This window comes from Aricia agestis, chromosome 2, assembly GCF_905147365.1.
Source record: "Aricia agestis chromosome 2, ilAriAges1.1, whole genome shotgun sequence".
In the NCBI taxonomy this organism is placed as follows: domain Eukaryota; kingdom Metazoa; phylum Arthropoda; class Insecta; order Lepidoptera; family Lycaenidae; genus Aricia; species Aricia agestis.
In genome coordinates, this window is record NC_056407.1 from 8,728,161 (window position 1) to 8,755,234 (window position 27,074).

At 36.5% G+C, this 27,074-nt stretch overlaps 1 protein-coding gene across 6 annotated transcripts; it reads right to left on the reverse strand.

Moving 5' to 3' along the window:
- Positions 1–2,791: 2,791 nt before the first annotated feature.
- On the reverse strand, positions 2,792–27,074 carry LOC121740024 (prolyl 4-hydroxylase subunit alpha-1-like). Of its 6 annotated transcripts, none has more exons than XM_042132708.1 (11): positions 26,857–27,074; positions 26,446–26,591; positions 26,011–26,170; positions 25,723–25,904; positions 25,534–25,652; positions 25,269–25,393; positions 18,665–18,818; positions 17,450–17,671; positions 16,490–16,549; positions 16,025–16,190; positions 2,792–2,975 (listed from the first exon to the last, which is right to left on the reverse strand). In XM_042132708.1, exons 1-11 carry the CDS (start codon positions 27,030–27,032, stop codon positions 2,869–2,871), a joined length of 1,617 nt encoding a protein of 538 aa, XP_041988642.1. In that variant the 5' UTR covers positions 27,033–27,074; the 3' UTR covers positions 2,792–2,868. The 6 variants fall into 6 exon arrangements, with proteins under 6 accessions (XP_041988642.1, XP_041988639.1, XP_041988646.1 ...); XM_042132705.1 differs by lacking the exons at positions 16,025–16,190; positions 16,490–16,549; positions 17,450–17,671; ... (5 more) ...; positions 26,446–26,591; positions 26,857–27,074 and adding exons at positions 3,126–3,291; positions 9,301–9,363; positions 9,562–9,786; ... (5 more) ...; positions 12,106–12,251; positions 12,358–12,752; XM_042132707.1 differs by lacking the exon at positions 2,792–2,975 and adding an exon at positions 15,801–15,924 and having other exon boundaries at positions 17,450–17,665; positions 26,857–27,073.

A 27,074-nucleotide genomic window follows, 5' to 3' on the forward strand; every position in this document is an offset into this window, starting at 1 on the left:
ATTCCTCAGAGCACTCCCCGTGATACAACCGATAGAGGATGCAGAGTGAAGCTACATCTCGGCGTTATTCCAGGGGGTCCAAGCTGTTTGAAACACTATGGCAGTCAACAATTCGAGCAGCCCTTCGTTGGATACGATCCAGAGGGAGCAGTTGGTATTTTGGCGCCCCTGCCCAGAGATGAGAACAATATTCCATATGAGGCCGAACCTGCGCCTTGTAGAGTTGTAGGCGTTGGTCCGGACTGAAGTACTGTCTCGCTGCTTGGATGTTATCATGGTAACGCCGCGATGGCTTCTATTCCCGGTGTTTTCGTGATTACGACAATTAGCGAAGATTTGCATGCGCATTATTAATTTGGGAGTACTGTAGGTAGGTACTTAGGTAGTAGATAAGTATAAAAGCAGCTGTGCTAAAAAGTAGTTGTCATACAAGCGAAATTATACTTTGACTTGTTTTTGCATTTATCTCCCTAAATATTGATTTTACAATGAAAATCATAAGAACTCAAAATGTATAAAATTAAATTTACGACAAATTTAGTCCTTATCATTTTCGTAAAAAATAAAAAATAAAGGAGATTATCTCCTTTATCTCCTTTATTTTTTAAAAAATAAAAAATAAAGGAGATTATCTCCTTTATTTTTTACGAAAATGATAAGGACTAAATTTGTCGTAAATTTAATTTTATACATTTTGAGTTCTTATGATGTCTAAAAAAAGATTTGATCTTCAAACCAATATAGCGGCTAACGCACACGTCGGGGATGGTCGAGTTTTTGAATTTAAGCTATTCATTGGTGTAAAAAAAATTCTGACTTTAATTAATTTCAGATTCCCATACAAGGCTAAGCTAACCCTACTGGGCTAAGTTTGTTTTGGCATCTTTAGAATTGGAACCAATACTAATTAATAACTTCTTATTCGAAGTACCTAGTAGATAAATATTGTATATGCAATTAGTAGTTAAAATTAAGTCAAATTGGCTACAAAGGCAGGCGCTATTATTTACCAATTCCAAAGATTTTTCACCAGAATATAAACAGCGTGTGCCATCGATGTCCGAAGAATTGAAAGCCACGTGAATATATGATATAAAGTATAGACTACACTAACTACATATTTACCTGATTATTTATTTTGTTTTAGAAAGTAGTGCGTACCAAGTTTGTGTGAAAGCTAGATCTACCAACATGCTCGCCTAGGCCCTAGAGCAAGGCTTGCCAAAACATTTGACAGGCTTAAGTAAGTATCGGACCTTTAATAATAAAATTTGTAATTGGCCTAATTTTACATAGTTATTGAGCCTGAGAAAATCAACCGCCATCTCGCTTCCCATTAAAATGTGGTAGAAGTCGTTAGGGCATTAGGTTATTTGCCCGCTCTTTTCCCGTAACTTCAATCATCACAGGTATTTACTCTAGACTCTTTTTGAGTTTTCAATATTATGTTAATGCTGTTTATACAGCACCAAGTTTTTTCGTGTGACCTTAGCCTTATAATCGGCATTACGTCGGTCGCTATGTGCGTCTGTCCGATCGTGGTGGATGTTTACACCGGGCTCCGGTTGCGTCGTTAGCCACCGACACGTCTCCAACCGACACCAGTCCATCATGAGCCATTGTGACAGAGAGTGCAGTGTAAGAACATGGTAAGTACGATTCTATACATTACAATACGTGCTGCATGTAAAAATTTAGATGTTCTTATGCGTATGCATTGGTTTGCCACCTCGCTTTAGTAATAAGGCAACTAATATATATTCTGTGATTAAGGTGTAATTTGTATGTAAACTCTACATTGCAGCATTGTTTTCACGCCGAGACGAGGAAAAGTGTGGGTCGAAATAAAATATTTTTTTATTATTCTTAATCGACGGAGAGCTGGCGACCAAATCGGTCATGTGGCTTTAGATGTATTAAAACTCCGTTAGCTACTTCCCTAAACAACCTTTTCTGATAATCTGCGTGCTGGCAGGCCGTGGGCGGTGGATGTGGGTGTTGTAGGGTGGGGTGGGAAAAAATTTTAGGTTCAGCGACATTATTTTTAGGCCAGGATGCGAAAAGTATTTCCCCATGAAAAAAAGAAATAGTCAAGAGCCCGGAAGAGAACAGAAGACTCCAGAAGTTGAAAGTTGGAACGATTCACAGCAAACATAGTAGGTTGCAATGCTGAAGAGTGTTACGCATGTACTTACTTTGTTTGGTATGGGACGTTCCTATATTCTACGGCCAGAAGAAACAAGATGAGTCAAGTGCTAGAGCAGTGTTTCCCAACCTGTGGTCCGCGGACCCCTGGCGGTCTGCGAGTATATGTTTGGGGGTCCGCGGTGTCATCTCTGGACCATACGTAATCCGATTTTTTGCTGTTAATTTTATTAAGGGGGTCTGTGAAAACTGTGCTTTACTTCCTGGGGGTCCGTTGCTGAAAAAGGTTGGGAAACGCTGTGCTAGAGCAATGTGCAAACAACAGGAATGTTATGTACAGTAAACAGATAAGTCTATATGTAACGTTTTTGTTGTCATAAATTGCTCTACATTCCACGATTCTACAATCTACATCGAAACGAAAAACAATGATAAGTGATAATAACTTGAGAGACTGGTAATAATAGGTAAGTACTTGGTATTTTTATGTTTATCAAGCTTTGAGATCAATAATAAGTAGTAAAAGTTTATTGTTAAAAAAGTTCTATGAGACATGCTAGACGCGTTGAATCCTAAATAAGTTATTAGACTACTTAGCAGAATAATATTATACTCAGTCATATTGGAATTAAGTAAAATAAAAATAGTTTTGTGGTTTTCATATTTATTTTGTAACAAGTACACTAACGATAAGCTTTTTTTCACGTCATAAGAAAAGCAACCTTATTTAACTCTTGAATTAAAATCACTGTCGTTTCCTGTCTTCTCCCTGGTTAACCCACAAGGTCTCCGAAACTCTTGACCTACCATATGAATCCATTTATTGCACACTGTAAAAATAAGAATTACTTACAACGTAATGTGTGAGATTATAAAGTTAATTAATAGATAAGAGGATACATAAAGAAATATTATAAACATACATCTTCCGTGGCGCCATCTTGCGCCACATTAATTGTCACGCGGTGTGACACACTTACCCCACTTGGTGCCGCGTAACACGGGACAGGCGGCGTGGGCGGTCTCGCGGTCACCTTCCCCAGATGGGAACAAGTTAAACCACACCGCGGCCGCCCCGCGCACCGGGAATAAACTCAAGCTCAGCTTCGGGAATACTGTGGCACCGCCTTCAGCTACGTCCGACATCTGAAAGTAGCTCATTTAATATTAGCATGAAGTCGGCACAATATTATGTGAAAAGATTGCACCATGGATAACTTCTATTTACATTTTAGCAACGTAATGTCGTTATAATCATTGACTTAATTCTTTATGACTTTATCTGTTTAAACTGCTAATAGCCATAATAAAGGACTCGCGCACGAAGGGTTCCGTACCATAATCAAAATGTCGCAGAGATTATAACTTCTATAGGGCTGATTACACAGCCATTAATGTACACCTTGGTACGATCAAATGGGCCGATAATTTAACATGATGTGATGATGTTGACGATATGGTCGAGTTTATTAATAAAATACGAGTTATTTGAATCGCACGTTCCTAAGCGTAAAAGGGCGCAGTCACACTATCCGCTGTGGTTCACCAAGCCTCTCATTAAACTCAGAAATGAGCAAAATAAAATTAGGCGCCGCTACTTAAGATACAACAATCCCAGAGATAAGATTGAATTTAACATTATAAGAAACCGTTGTCATAAACTTTTAAACAAATGTTACATGGATTACAAGAACAAATTAGATCATAACATACAAAACAATCCAAATGCCATCTGGAGCTATGTTAAGGCCAAACGTAAGGGTAAGTCGAATACAGGGTTACCTCGTAAGTCGACCTAGATCCTTTAAGGGGCTATAGTTAAGATAATTTCTGACTGATTTGACTATGAAACACCCTATCCTAAATCCAATGGTTTTCGAGATAATCTAATTTTAAGTATTTTTCATAAACAGTCTATTTTTTGCCTTTTGTTGTATCTCCTTTTTTTATTCTGAGGCTCTGGTATGTTTGTTTATACGTTTTATTTTAGAAAATGAATTGCTCTATCCATAACAATAAAAAAAAATACAATTTCAGAATAAAATGAGTCGTAAAAGATGGTGAAAAGTGAAAAATCAAACAAAAATAAAACCTAAGATGTGTCTTTCTTTAAGCGATACTTAAAAAAAATCTATGGAAGTCTGTTTGCAGATAAGCTTAAAAACATCTCCATTTTGTCAGCTATCCAAAAAGGTATAACATTATAGGGTAACATCAAAACCTCATAAAAAAAACTTTGTTAAAAGGCCCACAGGTAGCAAAAATTCCGGTCTTTTGTTAAGTATCCTTGTTTGAAATAGGATACGTGCGAGCGAGATGAGATACGTTTTGTGTATGTGGGAGTGAGAAAAAAGATAGTTTGAGTTACTTTGGAGTTTGGATGACTAAACAAAAGATTTAGCTTAGTCTGCTCATGCGATTCGTCCGTGGTAGATGCGATTCTTGCTCTGTGCTCTCTCTGTTTTTTGACTCGGCTTGTATTTCTGGACTGATCCCGTTTTATCTTCGTGACTACCTGTGCTTGCTTTGTGGACTTTGTTTTGTGCTTCTGATTTGGAACTGTTGAAAATGGCGGCCTATACGAACGAGGAATATGCTGACATGTTATTGTGTTACGGATATTGCGATGGTGTATCATCAAGAGCTCGTGCCGAATACACACGACGGTTTCCTAACCGCCGCGCCCCAGATGTCAGTGTGTTTGATGGAGTTTACCGACGAATTAGAGAGACTGGTTCAGTTTCAAGACGACGGTCTGACCTGGGTCGTCCACGTGTTAATGATGACGACGAACAAGATAACGATATAGTACAACGATTTAGATCAGATCCAACTACAACAACGAGTGTTGTTGCCCGAGATCTTGGATGCTCGCAGTGGAAAGTGTGGTCCACCGTCCATACAGCTGGCTTATACCCATACCATTACACGCCCGTACAAGTCATCGAAGAAGGCGATCCTGTGAGGAGATTGGATTTCTGCAGATTTATGCTGCATGCCGATTTAGAAGACCCAAATTTTTTTAAACGCATTTTGTGGACTGATGAGTCCAAATTTGACAAAGATGGTATAACAAATTACCACAATGCTCACTATTGGGCCTCAAAGGCAGACGGAAATCCAAAAAAGAAAAGAGCAAAGGGATCCCAGAGGCGATTTAGTTTGAATGTGTGGATGGGTATAGTTTGTAACCATTTAATTGGCCCATATTTTCTACCCGAAAATTTAAATGGAGAAACATATGAAAACTTTTTGACTGAAGAATTACCACAACTATTGCAGGACTTACCGGCGGAAATCACCCAAAATATGTGGTTTCAACACGACGGTTGTCCTGCACATTACCGAAGATCAGTCCGACAATTGCTAGATACGACGTATCCCAATAAGTGGATTGGGAGAGGTGGACCTACACCATGGCCAGCCAGAAGTCCCGACTTAACCCCCATGGACTATTACGTATGGGGACACATGAAGACTTTGGTGTATGACGACCCCAATCCCATAACGAGTGTAGAAGTTTTACGCCAAAAGATTATTGATGCAGCCGATAAAATGCGAACTACACTAACAACTGGAGTAGTTAAAAGTGCTTTGAGAAAAAGAATGCGAATTTGTGTCCGAAACAGAGGCGGACACGTAGAAAATGAACTGTAAAAACAAAATTTAATAAATATTTACTGTTTACATTTTTTTGTTTAATTTTTAGAACTAACTAATATTTTTATTTCAATGCCCGGGGAGGCTATCATCTGAGTTTTTTGTAATAAAAACTGCTATTACCCTATAATGTTATACCTTTTTGGATAGCTGACAAAACGGAGATGTTTTTAAGCTCATCTGCAAACAGACTTCCATAGATTTTTTTTAAGTATCGCTTAAAGAAAGACACATCTTAGGTTTTTTTCTTGTTTGATTTTTCACTTTTCTCCATCTTTTACGACTCATTTTATTCTGCAATTGTATTTTTTTTTATTGTAATGGATAAAGCAATTTATCTTCTAAAATAAAACGTATAAACAAACATACCAGAGCCTCAGATTACAAAAAGGAGATACAACAAAAGGCAAAAAATGGACTTTTTATGAAAAATACTTAAAATTAGTTTATCTCGAAAACCATTGGATTTAGGATAGGGTGTTTCATAGTCAAATCAGTCAGAAATGATCTAAATTATAGCCCCTTAAAGGATCTAGGTCGACTTACGAGGTAACCCTGTATATCTGCTCAAATGTTTCTCGATCAAAAATGCGCTAACACTGGTCCCGAAATTGCTAATTTATTGGCATCTCATTTTTCTTCTGTGTACGTCCCTAGTACTAGTCTCGCGCAGCGACCGATTCCCTGTAATGGTCAAACGCTAGGTAAAATTATCATATCCGAAGCTCAGGTGCTTGCACAAATTAAGAAGCTTGATATACACAAAGGTTGTGGGCCTGACGGTATACCACCGATATTTATCAAAAAGTGCGGTAAAAACTTGAGTTCCCCACTTACTACTGTTTTCAATCGCTCATTGTGCACTGGGAAGTTTCCATCACTTTGGAAAAAGGCTCGTGTAATCCCAGTTCACAAGAAGGGTAATGATGCTTTCATCACCCTTCTTGTGAACTGGGATTACACGAGCCTTTTTCCAAAGTGATGGAAACTTCCCGATATTTATCAAAAAGTGCGGTAAAAACTTGAGTTCCCCACTTACTACTGTTTTCAATCGCTCATTGTGCACTGGGAAGTTTCCATCACTTTGGAAAAAGGCTCGTGTAATCCCAGTTCACAAGAAGGGTGATGAAAGCAATATTTGCAACTATCGACCTATCTGTATTTTACCGTGTTTCTCCAAGCTCTTTGAATGCATAATTTATCAAACGTTTTCACTTCATATCGAACCCATTCTTAACGACTTCCAACATGGTTTTAGGAAAAACCGTTCAATTGAGACCAATCTCCTGGCTTATACTTCACACATCGCACGTGTAGTTGATTCAGGCTCACAGGTCGATGCTATTTATACCGACTTTTCCTCAGCGTTTGATAAGGTGGATCACGTCTTGTTGTTGTCTAAATTAGAGGCGTGTGGTATATTTGGCACACTTCTGACCTGGTTTGCTTCATATCTTGAAGGAAGAATACAATTTGTAAGTGTTAATGGATTTGAGTCATTGCTTTACGATGGTCCATCAGGCGTGCCCCAGGGATCGCACCTTGGACCTGTGCTCTTCTCTATATTTATCAATGATATTGCTCTTGTAATAAGATACTGCATTTTATCTATGTTTTCAGATGATTTAAAACTATATTTGACCGTTCACTCACTAAGAGAATCAGCACTTTTACAAGCTGATTTAGATAGCTTAAGCAAATGGTGTTCTCAGAACAAAATGAATATGAACCCAAAAAAGTGATTTTATATTAAATTTACAAAAAAGAAATTGCCTCATTGCTCAAATTATGTACTAGATGGTTTTGCACTCAAGGAAGTAAAAGAAATACGTGATCTTGGTGTCACACTGGACACTAACCTCAGTTTTAGCACTCACGTCGACAATGTCGTCAAAAAGGCGTCGCAAGCTCTAGGATTTGTGAAGCGCAACAGCAAGGGGTTTTCTATAAGCACAAAAATTTGTCTATTCAACACTTTAGTAAGAAGCCAACTTGAATATGCTAGTACTGTTTGGAACCCTAAAACCACTATTCTTTCGCAAATAATTGAGGGGATACAAAGGTCTTTTACTAGATACCTGGCCTTTACTTCCAGCGGCATTTCACATAGGGCCCCTTATTCTTGTCGCCTTGCCTTCTTTGATATGGCTTGCCTTAGGACTAGAAGAATAATGCATGGTATTTTATTACTTCACAAAATAGTAAATGGCCATATAGGTTGCTGCGAACTTTTAGAATATTTTTCAGTGTTCGTACCGTACCACCTGCCTCGACGACCGATAAGTAAGATCCTACGCGGTCCTCCTTGCAAAACTAATCTAGGTCTTAACGCACCAATCCTTAGAATGAGTAACGAATATAATATTGTTAATAATGATTTAGCTGACATAGACATTTTTCGCCAATCATTCAACCAATTTAAAAAGAAAATTTTAGTCACTTTTATGTTAAATGAAATGCAATGTTTTTATTTTTATTTTTATTAATTGTATAATATGGTAAAGTAATATATACATTGAAACTATATTTTTTAATTTTTACATGTTTTATTAATTTAATTTAAATATCAATGAAATAATTTATGAATTTTATATATTGTCATTTTAGATTTCACTAATTTTAATCATTAATTACTTAGTATACTTTTAACTATTTATATGTTTGACTATATTATCCTATTTGACTGCTGTTTATTTTATTTTGCTATTATTAGTTTTGTTTCTTGTATTTAAGTATAAAATTAATTTTACTGTTAGTTTTAGTTAAATTAATTATTGTGATGTTATAATATTCTGCCTGAACTTGCTATTGTAAATGCTGTGTCACCACTCACCTACTAAGGTACATGCATCAGCTCTTCTTGACTATTTATGATCATTTCTATAAGTTTTTCAATGTATGTACTGTTTGGTGTCCTTACAACAATAAATAAATAAATAAATTATAGAGCAAAATTAGGCCAAAAATTGTGTTTTTTGTATGGGAGCCCCCCTTAATTTTTTATTTTATTTTAAATTTATTACTATATAGTACACATATAACTAAGGACTTTAAGAAAAATTCAAGTATCTACCTGTTGCCAATATTGATGTTGAGCAAAAAAAGCCAAAAAAATACGTTTGTTGTATGGGAGCCCCATTAAATATTAATTTCATTTTGTTTTTAGTATTTGTTGTTATAGCGGCAACAGATATACATAATCTGTGAAAATTTCAACTCTCTAGCTATTAACGTTCTTGAGTTACAGCCTGGAGACAGACAGACAGACGGACAGACATCGAAGTCTCAGTAATAGGTTCCCGTTTTTACCCTTTGGGTACGGAACCCTAAAAATTACATGCAAATTGTGGCGCTACAAATACTATTATTTTGCTACAAAATACCAGTTTTTATGAATTGCCAGTGTGAGACGTGAGTTGAGCCTTAGGGCATGTGGATTTAGAAGAGCTGTTAGAATAATTTTACATTGCAATATATTTTGCATTATTTACTTACGTAAAATAAAACAGTTGCAATTCTGTTACCAACTTCATCGGAAAACTGTTGAGTATGTTCAGGCTGTGATAAAAAAAGATATATTTACTTAAACATACAATTTTATTAAATACTTTATTACTAGGAAATTATTGTAAAAAAGAATTTGCCCATGATTTGATATTTTATAACAATAAAATATATTCAATCAGCACTTTAGTCTTTTAACTATTATTTATGGCTTTTTATGTTTAAGGATAATTGTATGGGGGGAGGACTTACGAGAGCATAATCAACGTGCGGTGTATAGTGACCACCTATGCCGTAGTTGACAACTTGTAGATCTTCAGCAGTGTCCATGTTCAATCCTGTGAAATCCGCGACACGCCTGCTCACTCTCTCTACCACTGGCGACTCCTTGTCAACTAGCCAGGCCGATTTGCTTATACGTTTCTCCGCTGACGCAAATCTTTTAGACTCAGTGTTGTAAATCAGTGCTCGTTTTAACTGTTGTGTTACAAATGTTATTATTTCTGTTATCGACAAGTATTGCTTTAAATAGAGATTAAATGTTTTTCATTCAATTTTTAATATTTATATACTTAACTAAAGTATATTTTTCTAACCTCCCTAGCAATAGGATTCCTCTTTTGCTTGCACATAGTGCACATAAGAATACAATGTTTCGTCCTTGTCTAATAATAATATGTTACAAAAGTGTTTTGACAAACAAGGATAAAATATTGTATGACCAGTAACGCTTGTGTTTCTATTTTAAAAGGGGGTAATGTAATTTAAAAAAAAATAACCTACTCGTGGTTGGGCTATGTTTTTAATTATTTCTATTTCTTCATCACTTAGAACTTCGTAAAATATTACAATGTCCGGGTTGTGGTATTTGTACTCCATCTTTATTGGTGCCAATTTCAAAAATGAGTTCTCGTTGTAATAACGACATTTTAACCTGAAATAGTACATTTTTAGTAATGTGGCTTGATAATTCAGTTACTGATTTTGGCCCTAATTCTTTTGCCGACTTATCAAAGAACAATATTCGACAAATACTTTTTGTTGAGTATTGTTCTTTGAAATAATCCAGGCTACACTCTCTGTTAATAGAATCTTTTACTTTTTCAGGTTAGTAGAGTTGAGTTACAATTTTTGTAGTCTAAAAATTATCATCTTACTCTTTGGCTATTGCAGGTGGCACCTCAACTTCTCCCCGACACAGAGCATTAGAAAAACTAAAGAATTGCGCTTTTATTTCTTCTAATGTTGCATTCACATTATTATTCTCGTCTGATATTTTGTCAGCTTCCTTTAAAATCCATATAAATATATTAGGACTCCATATAACACAGGAATCAGCTAACACCTCTTCGTTAATTACTTTAGTTCTATCTTTTAATTTGATATACAAAATAGTATAAATCAAACAGTGTAAGTACATCACGTCATTTAAACCCATGCTAATTTAAACTCGTGTTCTGTCAAAGTTAAAATCTGAGTTTGTAATAGTGCATAGAAGCAAACTTACGTCATCCGCATTTAATTTTGCCTCTTCCACTTCAATATGTTTTTGAAATTTAATTATGTTTATTATCGCATCTGAATGGTGTGGATCTAGTTCAATCATCCTTATTGCCCATTTCAAAGCTTCTCTATGATCACCTTCAAAAAAGTATTATTTAATTAAGGAAAAGCAAAAAAATCAAAGTTTTATAATAGCAACACTTACCTAAAAAATGATACGATAAACTTATATATTGAAGTATATCGATTTCTTCAAACATGTAAGAATTATTTTCTTCTTTGAATTTGTGGAGAGCTGTGATCATCCAATCCAAGGAGTTTTGGTAATCACTCTCGTTAAATAATATTTTGGCTAATTCATAACCGTCACTTGCACTCATTTTCGAACTGCAAAATAATTTTTGTTTTACTGGTTACTTTTTGTACTTACTTGCCTTATTGATCTTGAAAAATGGTAGACAGGAATATTTTTTGGGTCGATTATGATTTTTATTATTATTAACTTGATGATGACCACAACTTCCTTGCGCCAAAATTAAACATACAGTACATTTTTTTCGATATAACGGATAGACAGAAAGACACACTTTGGACTGTAGTAAGAAATTAATATTATGTAAATAATAATTATTGTAGACTAACCTGTAAATAACTCCATTTAGTATTCCTTCAGCGAGATCTTCGACCTTGAGAAAGTAAGTTTCCTGCAGGCGCGTAAGAGCGCGCGCGGCGCCGCGTAAGTCCTCCGCGCTGGGGTAAGTGGCGTTCTCGTACTGCGTGATGCCGATGCTTCTTGCATGTTCTGAGAAATTGTTGCTAGCAATAAACAAAGTGCATGGGATAAGTGCATGATGCCGACTGTTCTGTTTCATGCATATTTAAATTCAATTAATTATAATAAAAAATAAAAAAAACGATATAGATAATATCAACTGTGCAAAAACTATGAAAAGCTCAATATTTCATGTGTACTTATTTTTTTTTTTTTTATTAAATAAGGGGGCAAACGAGCAAACGGGTCACCTGATGAAAAGCAACTTCCGTCGCCCATGGACACTCGCAGCATCAGGAGCTGCAGGTGCGTTGCCGGCCTTTTAAGAGGGAATAGGGTAATAGGGGAGGGTAGGGATGGAAAGGGAAGGGTTATAGGGGAGGATAGGGAAGGGAATTGGGCCTCCGGTAAACTCACTCACTCGGCGAAACACAGCGCAAGCGCTGTTTCACGCCGGTTTTCTGTGAGAACGGCTCTCCCACGTTTAAACTATTGCTTACTTTGTCAATTCGCTTTCCTACCTGCTCCTAAATCAATATTCAGTTTGACGTACTCCAGGTCTGCGGTCATCCTCTTGATGAGTGTGAACGCGTTTATAGGGTTGCCGATATAGTTCGGTATGTCTTCCATCGCCTTCACATGTTCTCGATTGTAAATTTTTAAATACCTATAATTTTGGACACGTAGATTGAGGTAAGAAGATGACTTGATATGACACACTTAAACAAGTCAATGGTGGGTCTTCATTTTCAAATCAAGTAAAATTATCGTACCTTTTTAAAATATGAAGCCTTTCTTCTTCTCTACTGATGTAGTCGTGTAAATCGTGAATAACCCTTTTATGTGTTTTCAGCAACGGTTCCAAGTCTGACAAGGCACTGAATAGCTCTCCACGTGAAAACACGCCAAAATTTATTAAAACTAAACACCAAAATATTTTTCTTTTGCACATGGTAATATAGCGCTAGTTATAACTAGTGACTTTATTTTGATGAAATTTATTCGAAAGAATATAAAAACATACCATGCGTGATAAAAGCGAGCAATTTCAAATTTACTATATTGTCGTTTTATCGTATGTTATTTAGAACAATCGGGTAAGTGAAAATAGGACTTGGTCATTGGAACTAATTGGAAAAATGAGATAAGATAATATTTTTAATAAAATAAGTTTTAATGACGTTTTTAGGGTTCCGTAGTCAACAAGGAACACTTATAGTTTCGGTCTGTCCGTCCGTCTGTCCGCCTGTCCGTCCGTCTGTCCGTCTGTTCGTCCGTCTGTCAGTCTGTCTGTCTGTCTTTCTGTCCGCGGTTTTGCTCCGAGACTATAGGACTATAGCTGTTGGCATGAATGCACATATTAATGATGCCGACAAAATGGTACATGAAATCTTAAATTTTTTTTATGGTCCGCGTTTCGCGTCCACCCCATCGTGTGGGGTGTCGTTGGATAGGTTTTTTAAAAATATTATGAGTATTCAAAGATCATTTTCCGATTAAGGGATCCGTTTCTACTAGCTAAATGGTTGCTTCTGGAAAAGTGAAAAAATTCACGGGAGTAGGAAATGAGTGGATTTCAACAACTTGCATTTTTTATATAATTTTGGTGGAAATTTTTGTTTCCACCAAAATTGGGGATTAGGTGTTTACGGGAAACTGGTACGACTACCTAGACGAGTTAGCTTGTGACAGAATGAAGTGAATAGCATATTTTTTATGCTTCAAGAATCAATGGTATTTTGTGAAAATAATGTTTTACACACCCTCTTACCCACCAAAATTTACCCACCAAAATTGGAATTTGCGAGAAAAATAATCTTTAAAAAAAACTACCTAAAGTTATAGCACATTAACTTAACTATAAACAATCCAGAACTCTACTGATATTCAAAATAACAACATGATATTATTGCCACAAGTAGAATAATTTAACCCCCCCATAAGCTCACCGGTGAGCGAGACACAATAGAATAACAATAGATTTCCAAGAATCCACGATCGAAGGATTAAGTACACCAAAACTGCACAAAATCGGGGGTTTTGTGATAAAACGGTTTTCTTTCATTTCTCGCTGGAAACTGGTACGACCCAGCCCACAGCCACTTCCTAAACTGGTAAGCGTGTGGCTGAATGAAGTAAATGGCATATTTTTTGTGCGGGATAAATGGTATTTTGTAGTTTCGTAAATCCCACCAAAAATTTAAAAATTCTCCTCGACATACCTTAACTGTGTCATAAAAACTTAACTATAGAAGTTAGTACAATAAAATTCATATAATATAATGAAGAGTCAACTATATAAAACGACTACATAAAAATAAAAATCTAATCCAGTATCAAGTTTTCTGTTAATCGGTCTCGATATTGAGTAAAATAGTTCGACGACAAGCCACCAAAATTGGGAATCGCCTATTTATGTTTATTTTCTTGGAAAATAATTATTATTTTAAAAAAATAAGGATAGGCCCAAATTATAAGCGTTATGTTTTACTTTTAAAATCAAAAATGAAAACGATATCTTAAAAAAATAACATAGTTTTCAGCCTTGCCGCGCAAAAAAGCGGTTTGGGAAATCCAGTCAAATATGCTGAATTTAAAAGGAAAACTATCACGGATAAGAAGACTTCATATGTTATTGAGTAACAGTCGATCAACTAAAAAAATGTATTCGGCGATGTATAAAGGAACTTTTCGTTCAAATTCCTTTGAAAGTAACTGATATTCATTGAATATACAAAAACTTCAAAAACTAGCGGTACTACGGAACCCTATATAGCGCGTGGCCCGACACGCACTTGGCCGGTTTTTAGGAATAGTAGTTATTAATGTAGTGGTAACAAAAATCCTACTAATATTATAAAGGCGAAAGTTTGTTTGGATGTATGGATGTATGGATATTTGTTACTCTTTCACGCAAAAACTACTGAACGGATTTTAATGAAACTTTACAATAATATAGCTTATACATCAGAATAACACATGGGCTACAATTTTAACCGACTTTCAAAATGGGGGAGGTGTTATGTTCGTTTTCTTATATTCAACGACTACTCCGCCGTTTGTTAACCGATTTTCAAAATTTTTCTTTTGGTATATAGGGTATCATCCCAATTTGGTATTATATTCACAAAAATGGTGATCTGATGAAGGATCCATAAGTAATCGAGGGAACTCCTCAAAACTTATAGGGAAGCATGTGGTGACTTCGGTTTCGTGAGAAGTATTCTAAGCATATGCTACCAACAAGTAAGATTTTGCACCCAGATATACCTGGTATACCGTGGTTCGGAAGGTGCTGAGAGAACTCCTGATTCTTTATAGATACAAGTTTGGGAGTTTCGGCGTTATTTTAAGAACAGAAAGCATATGCTACTATGCAAATTACATTCATCATCATCATCATCATCACTACCATATTATACCATTTCATAGTTTGTCAAGCGATAATAAAAAAAATCTATACCTACCTAATATTATAAACCTGAAGAGTATGTTTGCTTGAACGCGTCAATCTCAGGAACTACATCCGATTTCGAGTCCGATTTAAAAACTTATCTCAGTGTTAGATAGATCATCAGTGTTAGATTGATATTGACCGGAAGGTGACGCTGCTAACTGAACTCCTAATCAAAATCTTTGATAGGCATGCTCCTGTCAGAAGAGTCAAAATTAAGCACTCACCGGCACCTTGGCTCTCGGAGGACATCAAATCCGTGATGGCCAGGCGCAACCGAGCTTTGTGTCGATATCGGAAACGACCCACCGACGAGAACTTAGCCAAATATAAATATCTCCGGAATCTTTGCAGTCGTCTGTGTAGTTTAATAAATAAATAAATAAATAAAATCATTTATCGACTAAGACTATAGGCTATATTATATTATCACGCTAAGACTAATACGACCGAAGAAACTCAGGAAAATGTGGGAAAAACGGGGGAAATATTTTTTATGGGAAAATGTACCTACGGTTTCTGTAAAATTCCTAATTTACGCGGGCGAAGCCGCGCGGGGCATCTAGTACATTATAATATTAAGTGTTAACATTTCAACTGTTCATATTTCAACAATATAGCTATAGAGATATAATATATCTATCACTTATGTATAATATTATTATCTCGACTATAGCTAATAGCTATATTATGTTGAAGTTTTATTAGTTCAATATTTCTATATATTCCCAGAAATAAGTTTTTACTTAATGAAACCAAAACTTTATTTTTTAAATTAATTTATTAACAAGCCTTGTTAATGATTCTTTTATACCTTCTGGTTGGTACTCCAGCCCACAAGGTTTTATAAACTCTTGACCAACGAGATGAATCCATTTATTGCTTACTGTAAATATTTAAAAAAATATATATATTATGTGAATTTAACCAAAACCTGCAATAAATATTAGAAGTCCGTCACGCTGTATAAGTTGTGTCACACTTACCCCACTTGGAGCCGCGCAGCACGGGGCAGGCGGCGTGGCGTGTGGCCAGGTCGCCCTCGCCGGACGCGTGCAGGTTGAGCCACACCGCGGCCGCCCCGCGCACCGGGAACAGGCTCAAACCTAGTTTCATGAACACCGTGGCGCCACCTTGGGCCACATCCGACATCTAAATATCCGAACAATATGCGCATATTAAGTTTCTTGCAATGTATATTTTATTTATTTGAAATTCAATCCGTATTACATACTTAATTATTTTTTTCTAGCCTATGCTGTCCCACTGCTGGGCAAAGGCCCATTGACTCATATATTACTAATCAATGCCTCCCCCAAGGTCTTCCATTGTGCTCGCTCCTGTGCCACCGCTGGCCAGCCTGGCTGGTATGTTTCCAGCTCATCACGCCATCTTTTTCTTACTTAAATAATAATATAATTTATTTACTTACATTTTATTTATTTACTTACATAAAATAATACTGTTGCTATTCTGTTCCCCACTTCATCTGCGAACTGTGTATTCCGCGACTGTGAGAGAAAGGTTACAATTAGGGTATGTTATTCGAATATTCGAATACTCGTTTTATTCGAATATTCGACGACTTTATTATTCGAATATTCGCAAAATTATTTTTCGAATAATCCGAATAGTAAAAATATTTTTTTATTTTTGTTTAAAATGCTATCAAACATAAAATTAACATGGAATAAGAACATAATGAAGTTTATTTCAGAAAAATAATATTATTTATGAATATTCTACACCTTTAATGATAATATTATAATATATAAATCTGTTTTTAGTCTAACTAATGAGTATACGACCATTCATCGTCGCCGTTGACCATGTTTTAGAAACGTCTAATAAATTTATTTGCATGTTTTTAGGCAAAATAACGATTTTGCCTAAAGATATGAAAATTAAGATATTATAAACTCCTTTCAGTCATGGATTTCAGTATCGTCAGTAATGGTCGCCCACGATCTGTATCCATTGACTTATTTCAAGAGATATCGCTATATCACATGAGAAAAGTAAAAAGTGCTACGATTGAAAACGGTTTACACTTTACAGCCTTTCTTTTATTGCCCAGCTGTAACCTTAAAATATACATTTTTAAAGTGTTTAATGATAAAATATTTATGTAGATAAAAGTAAAAATTAGAATTGCTTACTTCGTAGTATTAACAAAATAGGTTGTACATGGTTGTACGGAGTTATTTGTTACTTTTGTTCAGAGTTTTCAGCATTTTTCAAAAAATTTGAATTATTCTAATAATATTCGAATTATTCGAAAACTTTTGTAAAATATTCGAATTATTCGAATAGTAAATTTGTTGAATAATAACATTCTCTACTTACAATATCAAAAAGTCGCAGAATGTAGATAAACAGATGCTAAGATTACGGATTAAGGAGCGACTTACGGTGGCAAAATCGTAGTGTGGCAAATAATGACCACCTATGCCGTAGTTCACAACTTGCAAATTTTCGGCAGTATCCATGTCCAGTCCTGTGAAATCCGCGATTCGCCTTGTCACTCTTTCTATCACCGGTGACTCCTTGTCAGCTAGCGCGGCCGTCTTGCTAATGCGGTAGTCCAGTCTATGATTGTCCGAAACAGCATCGCGCACCATGGCTCGCTGAAGCTAAAATAATTGAACAAAAAAAGCAAAAAAAAATACGTTTGTTGTATGGGAGCCCCATTAAATATTAATTTTATTTTGTTTTGAGTATTTTTTGTTACAGCGGCAACAGATATACATAATCTGTGAAAATTTCAACTCTCTAGCTATTACCGTTCTTGAGTTACAGCCTGGAGACAAACAGACGGACAGATAACGATGTCTTAGTAATAGGGTCCCGTTTTTACCCTTTGGGTACAGAACCCTAAAAACTAATGATTTTACGCATTATTGCGTAGTCAAGCCTCGAGCAAAAGCTTTATGTAGCCTTTGCTTGGGGCTGCGTCCTTGTACCTGTAGTAGTTCGTTTGAAACAAAAAAAAACTACGCTCCGAAAAGAGCGCCAGCCGTCTTTGTATACGTTCGTAGAAGATTGAAACACAGAAGAAAATCGTTCTGCAAAGAACGTATGGGAAGGGGGGGCATGATGGGGTATCTAAGGAACATACCAAAAATTCAGTATAATCATTACGTTTATTATGCTTATTCAGTCTTTGGGATATGAACTTCTAGCATTTTTTTTTAAATAAAATAATGATTTAATAGGAAAAACCATCTTGCCCCTTACCATGGGGTAAGATGGGGTAATGAAAATGGGGCAAGATGGGCAAGACGGATGGCATAGTTTTCTTTGTTTCAATCGACGATGAACGAACTGCTACATATCTAAGTGCTGACAGCTGTACTTTTTGCGTTTACTCTTTACTAACAAGTAACAAATATTATTGAGGTTTAAAAGATTTGTAAGGATTTAATTATTGTGTTGCATAAAACAGGAATAACTTTTTAAGAAAATAAGGCTGGCCGCATACACACGTTTTCCGTATTCGATTTCCTAATGTAGACTTTCGATTTGGTATTCCGAGAAACTAGCGCAAACAACCGTTTTTATTCATCCGGAAACCCGTATTCGGAATTCAGAATGCATGGAATTAGAAGAAATCCATTTTGAATCACCCTTGGCTGCGCGAGCTCCTTGAGATGTTGTATCTCCGAGTCACTGAGCACCTCGTGGAACAGCACGATGTCGGGGTTGCGGTACTTGTACTCCATCTTGATCGGCGCCAGACGCAGGAACGGATGATTCTCCGTCAGATAACGACAGGTTAGTCTTAAATTAACAAGTTAAGTAGTTAATCTCATATTTTTGATGCCAAACATTCATTTGATTTTTTTGACACTACAAAACAAACATAGCTTATATTTTATTTATTTTATTTATATCAGGCTACATAGGCCCATACAATATATACCTTAATGACTAACATACATATAAATTATATGTATACACTTAATAACTACATTTCCGGAACCTTCGGTAGACCACATCAGTCGGCCAGAATTCCTCCGCTTCGAAGGTCGACATAAGATGCGTCGGTACTCTCACCACAAATGAACTGAAGTTGACCTTGTGGCGAGACTGCAGACGTTTGACCCTCAAGTGGAGGAATGTCTTCTTACTGATGTAGTTCACGACGTCCTCCACCTCCATATTACTTAATATACTTAAGGCGGGGATTAATCTCAGTCCAAAACTATAACTTTGCACACAACCAAAGACCAAGCGTATACGCATCGCAATAAGATTCATTTTAGCTTAGCATAAAACTGAAGTCACTCAAGCGGATTTTCTCTATTTTTCATGTTTTTTTTAAATATCTTTGGAAATTAACATTAAGAAACAAAATTATTCGGTTAAAGAACTTTTAATATAGATTAACTAACAATTTATTCAAATAAAATATATAATTATCCTAGTTAATACTTATATTTCGATGAAATAGATTTTTATGGGAGGTGAGTTTGTAAATTAATTACAGCCAAAGTATTAAGTTTTATTAAAATGTTTATGGTTTAAGGTATTTTAAATATTGTGCTTTATACCTCATATTTTTTAAAACTTCGTTATTATATTGGAACTAGGTAAACCAGAAGTCGCGGAATAACAAATTGAGGTTTATCCTCGCCTTAAAGCTGATCAGGGTAAGTTCGGACACAGGATAAACAACATATTTATATCACTAAATTAGTCATAGCCCAGTCACTATAGGGGGTTGACCTCAGAAAATCGAGGTACCCAGTATATTACCACGTAAAAACTTGTAGTTTGGCATCCTAAAACAGTTTCCAAAATATAATTGGACTAGATGTCCCGCGCGGCTTCGCCCGCGTAAATTAGGAATTTTACAGAAACCGTACATTTTCCCACAAAAAATAGCTTTTATGTCCCTCCCTTGGTCCCTCCCTTCACTTGGTCTACTCTATATCTGTGCCAAATATTGCCATAAAAATTGCTCCAGTTGTTCGTAATTTCTAACATTTCCCACGTTTTTCCCACATTTTCCTGAATTTCTTCGGTCGCATTAGTCTTAGCGTGATAATAATATATAGCCTATAGTCTTACTCGATAAATTAGCTATCTAACACTGAAATAAGTTTCTAAATCGGACCAGTAGTTCCTGAGATAAGTACGTTCAAGCAAACATACTCTTTAGGTTTATAATATTAAGTATAGATTTTTTTCAATTATCGCTTAACAAACTCGAGTGACGAGTGAATGACAGGGTCATTATAGGCTCTTAAGTCATAACCATATCGTTACCGTAGTGATGATGATGATGAATGTAATTTGCATAGTAGCATATGCTTTCCGTTCTTAAAACAACGCCGAAACTCCCAAACTTGTATCTATAAATAATCAGGAGTTCTCTCAGCACCTTCCGAACCACGGTATACCAGGTATACCTGTGCAAAATCTTACTTGTTGGTAGCATATGCTTAGAATACTTCTCACGAAACCGAAGTCACCACATGTTTTCATATAAATTTTGAGGAGTTCCCTCGATTACTTATGCATCCTTCATCAGATCACCACTTTTGTGAATATAATACCAAATTGGGATGATACCCTATATACCAAAAGAAAAATTTTGAAAATCAGTTAACAAACGGCGGAGTAATCGTTGAACATACGAAAACGAACATAACACCTCCCCCATTTTGAAAGTCAGTTAAAATTGTAGCCTATGTGTTATTCTGATGTATAAGCTATATTATTGTAAAGTTTCATTACAATCCGTTCTAGTTTTTGCGTGAAAGAGTAACAAACATCCATACATTCACACATCCATACATCCATACATCCAAACAAACTTTCGCCTTTATAATATTAGCAGGATGGTCGCAAGTTTTAATATCAAAAAGTCACAAAAATCCTTTTTTTGTTTTTACTTTTTTGCAAATATTTCGTTTTCTGTGCGTTTTACATTTTTTGTATAGATAGGAAAGTTGTAGAGAATTAATTTCTCTACAACTTTTCTATTTAACATTTTTTTACACCTTGAACTGTTTTCAAAATAGAGGGCATAGAGCGCGCGGTCGGAGCATTATCTGAGGTCGACCCTACCGGACGCCGTGCGTCGGTGGAGGGCTGAGTCTAGTGAGAGGTCGTTAGACCTCTGGGCGGAGCGGTTACAAGAACCGCTGGTAAGCGTTGCCCTGATAGAGGCAATCCGGCCACTATTTAAAGAGTGGGTGAACCGGAAACACGGGATACTCTCCTTCCATCTGACGCAGATGCTCACCGGGCACGGCTGCTTCGGTCAGTATTTGTGTCAGATAGCTAGGAGAGAAAGGGACCATTGCCTTGACGAAAGGGACACGGCCGAGCACACAATGACGACTTGCCCTTCCTGGATGGAGCAACGTACGGCCCTTACGGCAGTCATTGGCATGGACCTCTCGCTGCCAGTGATAATCCGGGCAATGCTGAACAGTGAGATTGCATGGCAGGCAGTAGATGACTTTGCCCAGGAAGTCATCATCGCAAAAGAGGAGGCCGAGCGCAGGAGAGAACGGGAAGCGCTCGATCCTTTGAGACGGCCGAGGAGAAGACGCACGCGACGGAGTGGCCGCGACGACTTACATTAGCCGGGTACTCGCGGCGGTGGTGTGGGGACACCGCCGCCCATTGTACCGAGTCCTAGAGGGAGAGCCGCGATGCGCAAGGTGTTCCTGCGCATCGCGGCCCCCCGAGTAGCGGGGTGGTGTCGGGGCTGTAGATGATCGCTGGTACAGTTGCGGTAGGTTCTATCGTACCCGCAACTCTGCTTTAAGCGATGAGTGGAGCACCATGGGGTTTTAGTGGGTTGACAGGAGTCCCCCGGCCGATATCCCCAATTTGCCGGGGATGCGTAAAGCATTTCCCCATGTTATAAAAAAAGGCAGTATCTAAAGAACCGTTAAAGTTCTGAAATTTTCACATATTATGTTTATCTGTTGCCGCTATAACAAAAAATACTGAAAACAAAATAAAATTAATAACTATTTAAGCGGGGCTCCTATACTACAAACATGATTTTTTTTGGCTTTTTTTGCTCGATAACAATAATGACAACAGGCATGATTCAGTAAATTTGTACTGTAAAGTGACCCTAGTAGGAAGGTTTTGGGGTAGTTCTGATTTTTTCATTCCATATGTGTTTTGGGGTGCTAAATCTGAATCTGAGGTTGGCGGACAAAATTTCGTGACGCAACATTTAAAAAAACAGAAAAAACCGTTTCTTTTTTTTGCTTTTTTCCGATTTTTTGCTTAAAATTCGAAAACTGTTAACTTTTAGTAAATAGTATGTTTACACAAATTAAAGTACTTAAAGTTCTCTACAAATATCACTATTTTGGTTATTGTACAGACGAACCGTTCGGTCTCAAGTGCAAGTTGAAAATTGGCAATTTGTACTGGTGTAACTGCAAAACCCACTTTTTAGATTTGTATTAAAAGGTTTTTTCATTGCATTTGCATTGTTTAATCAAGGGAAACTGAAATTTCTGAAAGTCCTACAGAAGAACAAAGACTTGCAATCGGTCATTGAAGTTTTCAAAGACCCTAATTCAAGTCAAGATGAGATTGCCACAGCAGGAAACATGTTTCTCACGGCTCTATATGGAAAAAAAGAGACGAAACTAAACGATTTAAGATACAAACCATACGTATCTTCATCATTTAAAAATGAGACCAACATTTCCGCATTGCCCCCAACTGAAGCTGCTGCACGAGAACATTCACTGAGAGTTTACCAGGTGCAGCAGTGGCTATCCGGTCAAGCCACACCTAACGAGCAACAAAAAGACCCAAGTGAGTGGGGATGGAAAAAAACCAGTAGTGGTCTCGTGCCAGTACCAACTACTTTGGACCCTGCACCAAACTCAATCTCCGGTACATTTCATGTAAATGTAAAAAGGGCTGTCAACGCAATTGTGGATGCAGGAAGGCGGGACTCCATTGTTCCCCAATATGCACATCATGCGAAGGACTGTGTAACAATGTTGAGCCCCCAGAAGACAGCTCTGACATACACATTAGACATAAAAGAAACTGAAGAAAGAGAGAAAGAGGTATGTTGGGTCTCAGAAGTTATTTTGTAGTCATCTCTCCTTGATATATGATATGTGTCTCACCTATTTTTACTTTCCAGGAGAACGACTCCCGACGCTGATGATGGAGCAATCAGATCCTGAGCCAGGACCCGATGCCATCGAAGAACCTCAGTACGATGAAGGTATGTTTAATCTCACAATCTATTTTGCAATCTTCATCTCTTCTTGATAAATGACTTAACTTTAAACTTTTATTTTCCAGAATGATCCAGCTGAACCAGGACTCATCGTTATCGAAGAATCACAGCCAGGGCCTTCCAAAAGACAACGGCTCATATAAATTTTGCATATTATAATTTATAATCTTAATAATATATGATCATAAGTAACGAGATTTTAAGTTTTATTTTGTTACGAGTTCTACCTTTTTTTGATACCTACTGAATTTGCATAAATTTTGCCTTTTTTCTTTTTAATAACTTGTGTGGAAAACCAGGTAACGTTTATCAAATGACAGCATCCATAAAAATTAAATATTGAAATGTAAAAAGTGGGTTTTGCATAAACTGCTAAAAATTTACAATTTTCAACTCGCACTAGAAACCGAACGATTCGTCTGAAAAAAAAAACTAAATACTGCTATTTGTAGAGAATTTCAAGTACTTTAATTTCTGTTAACAGACCATTTACCAAAAGTTAATAGTTTTCGAGTTTTAAGCAATAAACCGGAAAAAAGAGAAAAAAAAAGTTTTTTTTCTGGTTTTTTTAATGTTGCGTCACGAAATTTTGTCCGCAAACCTCAGATTCGGATTTAGCACCCCAAAACATAAATGGAATGAAAAAATCAGAACTACCCCAAAACTTTCCTAGCAAAAATACAATTTAACTGAACTAGCAGGCAGTTAAAATTTTTACAGAATCCTTAATTATATTATGTGTAGTTTAATAAATAATAATAATTAAAATATAGGTAATTAAAATTTAAGGCTCCCATACAAAACACAACTTTTGGCCTATTTTTTCTCTATAACGGTACGGAACCCTTCGTGCGCGAGTCCGACTCGCACTTGGCCGATTTTTAACTTTTAGATTAAATTTTTTTGGTTAGTTATCTATTTTTAATTAAGTGTCAATTTATTTAATAACACTTACCTGGACATGTAATTAAGAAATTGTTGAGGAAAGTAAGTACTTAAATTGTATTTTAATTCTTATGTAAATTATACTTATTTAAAAAAAAATTCGAGAATTAGTTCTAATTTCAATTCTTTTCTTCTTCATCATCATCGTCATGGTCCCTCTGCTGCGGACTTTCCTCTTCATTAACGTCATCAACGACATTTGTCTCGATGGCATTCATGATTTCTGGGTCAAAAGTTCTATCATCATCACTACCGGTCTGATATGGTACAGAATTGAGACTAACTTGTCCATTACACTGGCCGCAAGCTAAGGAGCACTGTAACCCCGTTTTCCTACATCCACATCTTGAGCCACAGCCACTTTTACAGTTATAGACTATTGTATTGCGTAAATCATCTGGAGCAGGTGGTAAAATAACCATGACAGGTTCCAGGAATCCGTTTTTGATCAAGACTACCAGTTGACCTCAAGTAATTCTCTGACCGCGCGCTCTACGCCCTCTATTTTAAAAACAGTTCAAGGTACAAAAAATGTTAAATAGAAAAGTTGTAGAAAATTTAATTCTTTACAACTTTTCTATTTATACGAAAAACGTAAAACGCATAGACGATATATTTCCAAAAAAGTTTTTAAATCTGATTTTAAAACTTGCGATCATCCACTTATATATGAATTTTCGGAATTCTTAGAATGTCAAACTACAAGTTTTTACGTGGTGATATACTGGGTACCTCGATTTTCCGAGATTTGCTCCTAATTTCACCTATAGTGATTGGCTATCAGTGTTTATTTTTTGCCTGGCGCTATGGGCATATACGCCATACTGCACTGCTACCGCAAACTGTAGTACAGTACCGTAACCATAGTTTAATTTAGCGTTAACTTGAACCGGGCTTACCATGTGTAAGAACTTCCCTGATTGATGATTCGTTCGTGCTCGTTATACACGTTACCTAAATAACATTGGAACATTAGTTGAACCCTGCTTTAATGATTAATCAAAATCACAGATGTGAACAGAAGAACCGTTATCAAAACTTACTCCTTCGCTACTTGAGGCGATAAATCCATCTCTCCGCGACACAGCGTTTTGTAAATTTCGTTCTGATCTCTTAAATCCTTAGGTGTTTGCTTTACCTCTGCTTCAAGAGAATCTTCTCCGGTATCCTTGAAATAAATATAAAAAGAAGCACCTAATAAAACTAACGTGGTCGGTATTTAATACACAAAAGCATATTGTTCTTCTGGGACACTATGTCTCTCAACGTTCAATGTAGTGCAGTACAGGTATATCAATAGTAACTGACCCCCTTTCGTCTCTTTTTTCTCTCCTGTTCGGCAATTGTGGCATTAGGCTTACTTATATCATATGTTGGATCTATGGCGACTATTTTTTTCGTCCATTCTTCGGCTTCTTTGACGTTTCCTAAATAGTAAACATTTTTTATAAGATCCGAATCATAAACAGAAAAAACGATACTAATGTAAAACCTTACCTAGCATGTAATTTGCAAAAGTAATGTACACAAGGATATCTATTTCAGTTAATGGGTATGAGGAGATCTCTTCGTTGTATTTTTTTAGAGCGATTAACATCCACACTAAGGAATTTCTGTACTCCGTTTCATAATATAGCGCTATGCCTAGCTCAAAGCAATCATTCGCGTTCATTGCAGAACTGTAAAAGAGACAAACTGTATAGTCCAAAACAAAATGGTAATACAAAAAGTAGGTGCCTACTGAAAGGTATAACCTCAGTGGTATAACTGTCGAAATCAACTCACCCATAAACAACTCCATTAAGTATTCCTTCAGCGAGATCTTCGATTTTGAGAAGGTAAGTCTCCTGCAGGCGCGTGAGAGCGCGCGCGGCGCCGCGTAAGTCCTCCGCGCTGGGGTAAGTGGCGTCCTCGTACTGCATGATGCTGATGTTTCTTGCATGTTCTGGGAAATCATTGCCAGCTTTATTCAAAACTCATGGGCACTGGGGTAACTGGCATCATCGTGCTGCGTGCTTGTTCTAGGGAAGTGCTGCTAGCTTTATACAAATCACGTGGGGTAAGTGGGTCCTCGGGTTCTCGTTTATAAAGAGTGACACCGTTAATTGCTCGCATGTTCTAAGAAATTGTTGCTAGCATTAAACTCAAAAATGTAGGTACCTTAAATGCGACATGGATAAGCATAAAACATTTTAAGACTACTAGTATGTTGGTACTCACTTACTCCTAAATCAATATTCAATTTGATGTACGCCAGATCCGTGGTCATCCTCTTGATGAGTGTGAACGCGTTTATAGGGTTGCCGATATAGTTCGGTATGTCTTCCATCGCCTTCACATGTTCTCGTTTGTACACTTGTACATATCTATGATATAAATATTTATATATTATAGTAATAGTAATATAAAATATTACCTCTAATAATAATAAGTTCGTTAAGTTGATATCGTGAAGTGGACAGGAGTAATTTATTGAAATGGATGCGTTATTTATCTTTAATATTAGGATACATTCGGCAATAATGTTTTATTTCAAATTCAGAAGAATCACATGGAGTGAAAAATATTAAGCGAAAGAGAAAAATGAATACAAATTAACTAACTGTAACTGACATCCGCTTTAGCCTTTACCGTTTTAGTGTGTTGAGCCTTTCCTCTTCTCTATTGATGTAGTCTTCTAAATCTTCAACAACTTTTTTATGCGTCGTCAGCAGCGGTTCTAAGTCAGACAAAGCGGTGAACAACTCTCCACGACAAATCACACCCGAATTAATAAAAAAGAAAATTAAAAGACACAATTTTTTCATCGTACTGAACGTCGAACTTGTATTTTTAGTATTTAGAATCTA

Excerpts from the sequence above, each read along its gene's own strand:
- LOC121740024 (XM_042132705.1), bottom strand. The coding sequence starts at position 12,536 with ATGTGCAAAAGAAAAATATTTTGGTGTTTAGTTTTAATAAATTTTGGC. Across the intron at positions 11,200-11,454 it reads CTAAATGGAGTTATTTACAG|TTCGAAAATGAGTGCAAGTG; the intron begins GTTAGTCTACAA and ends ATTATTTTGCAG. Across the intron at positions 2,976-3,125 it reads GTTACGCGGCACCAAGTGGG|TGTGCAATAAATGGATTCAT; the intron begins GTAAGTGTGTCA and ends TTATTTTTACAG.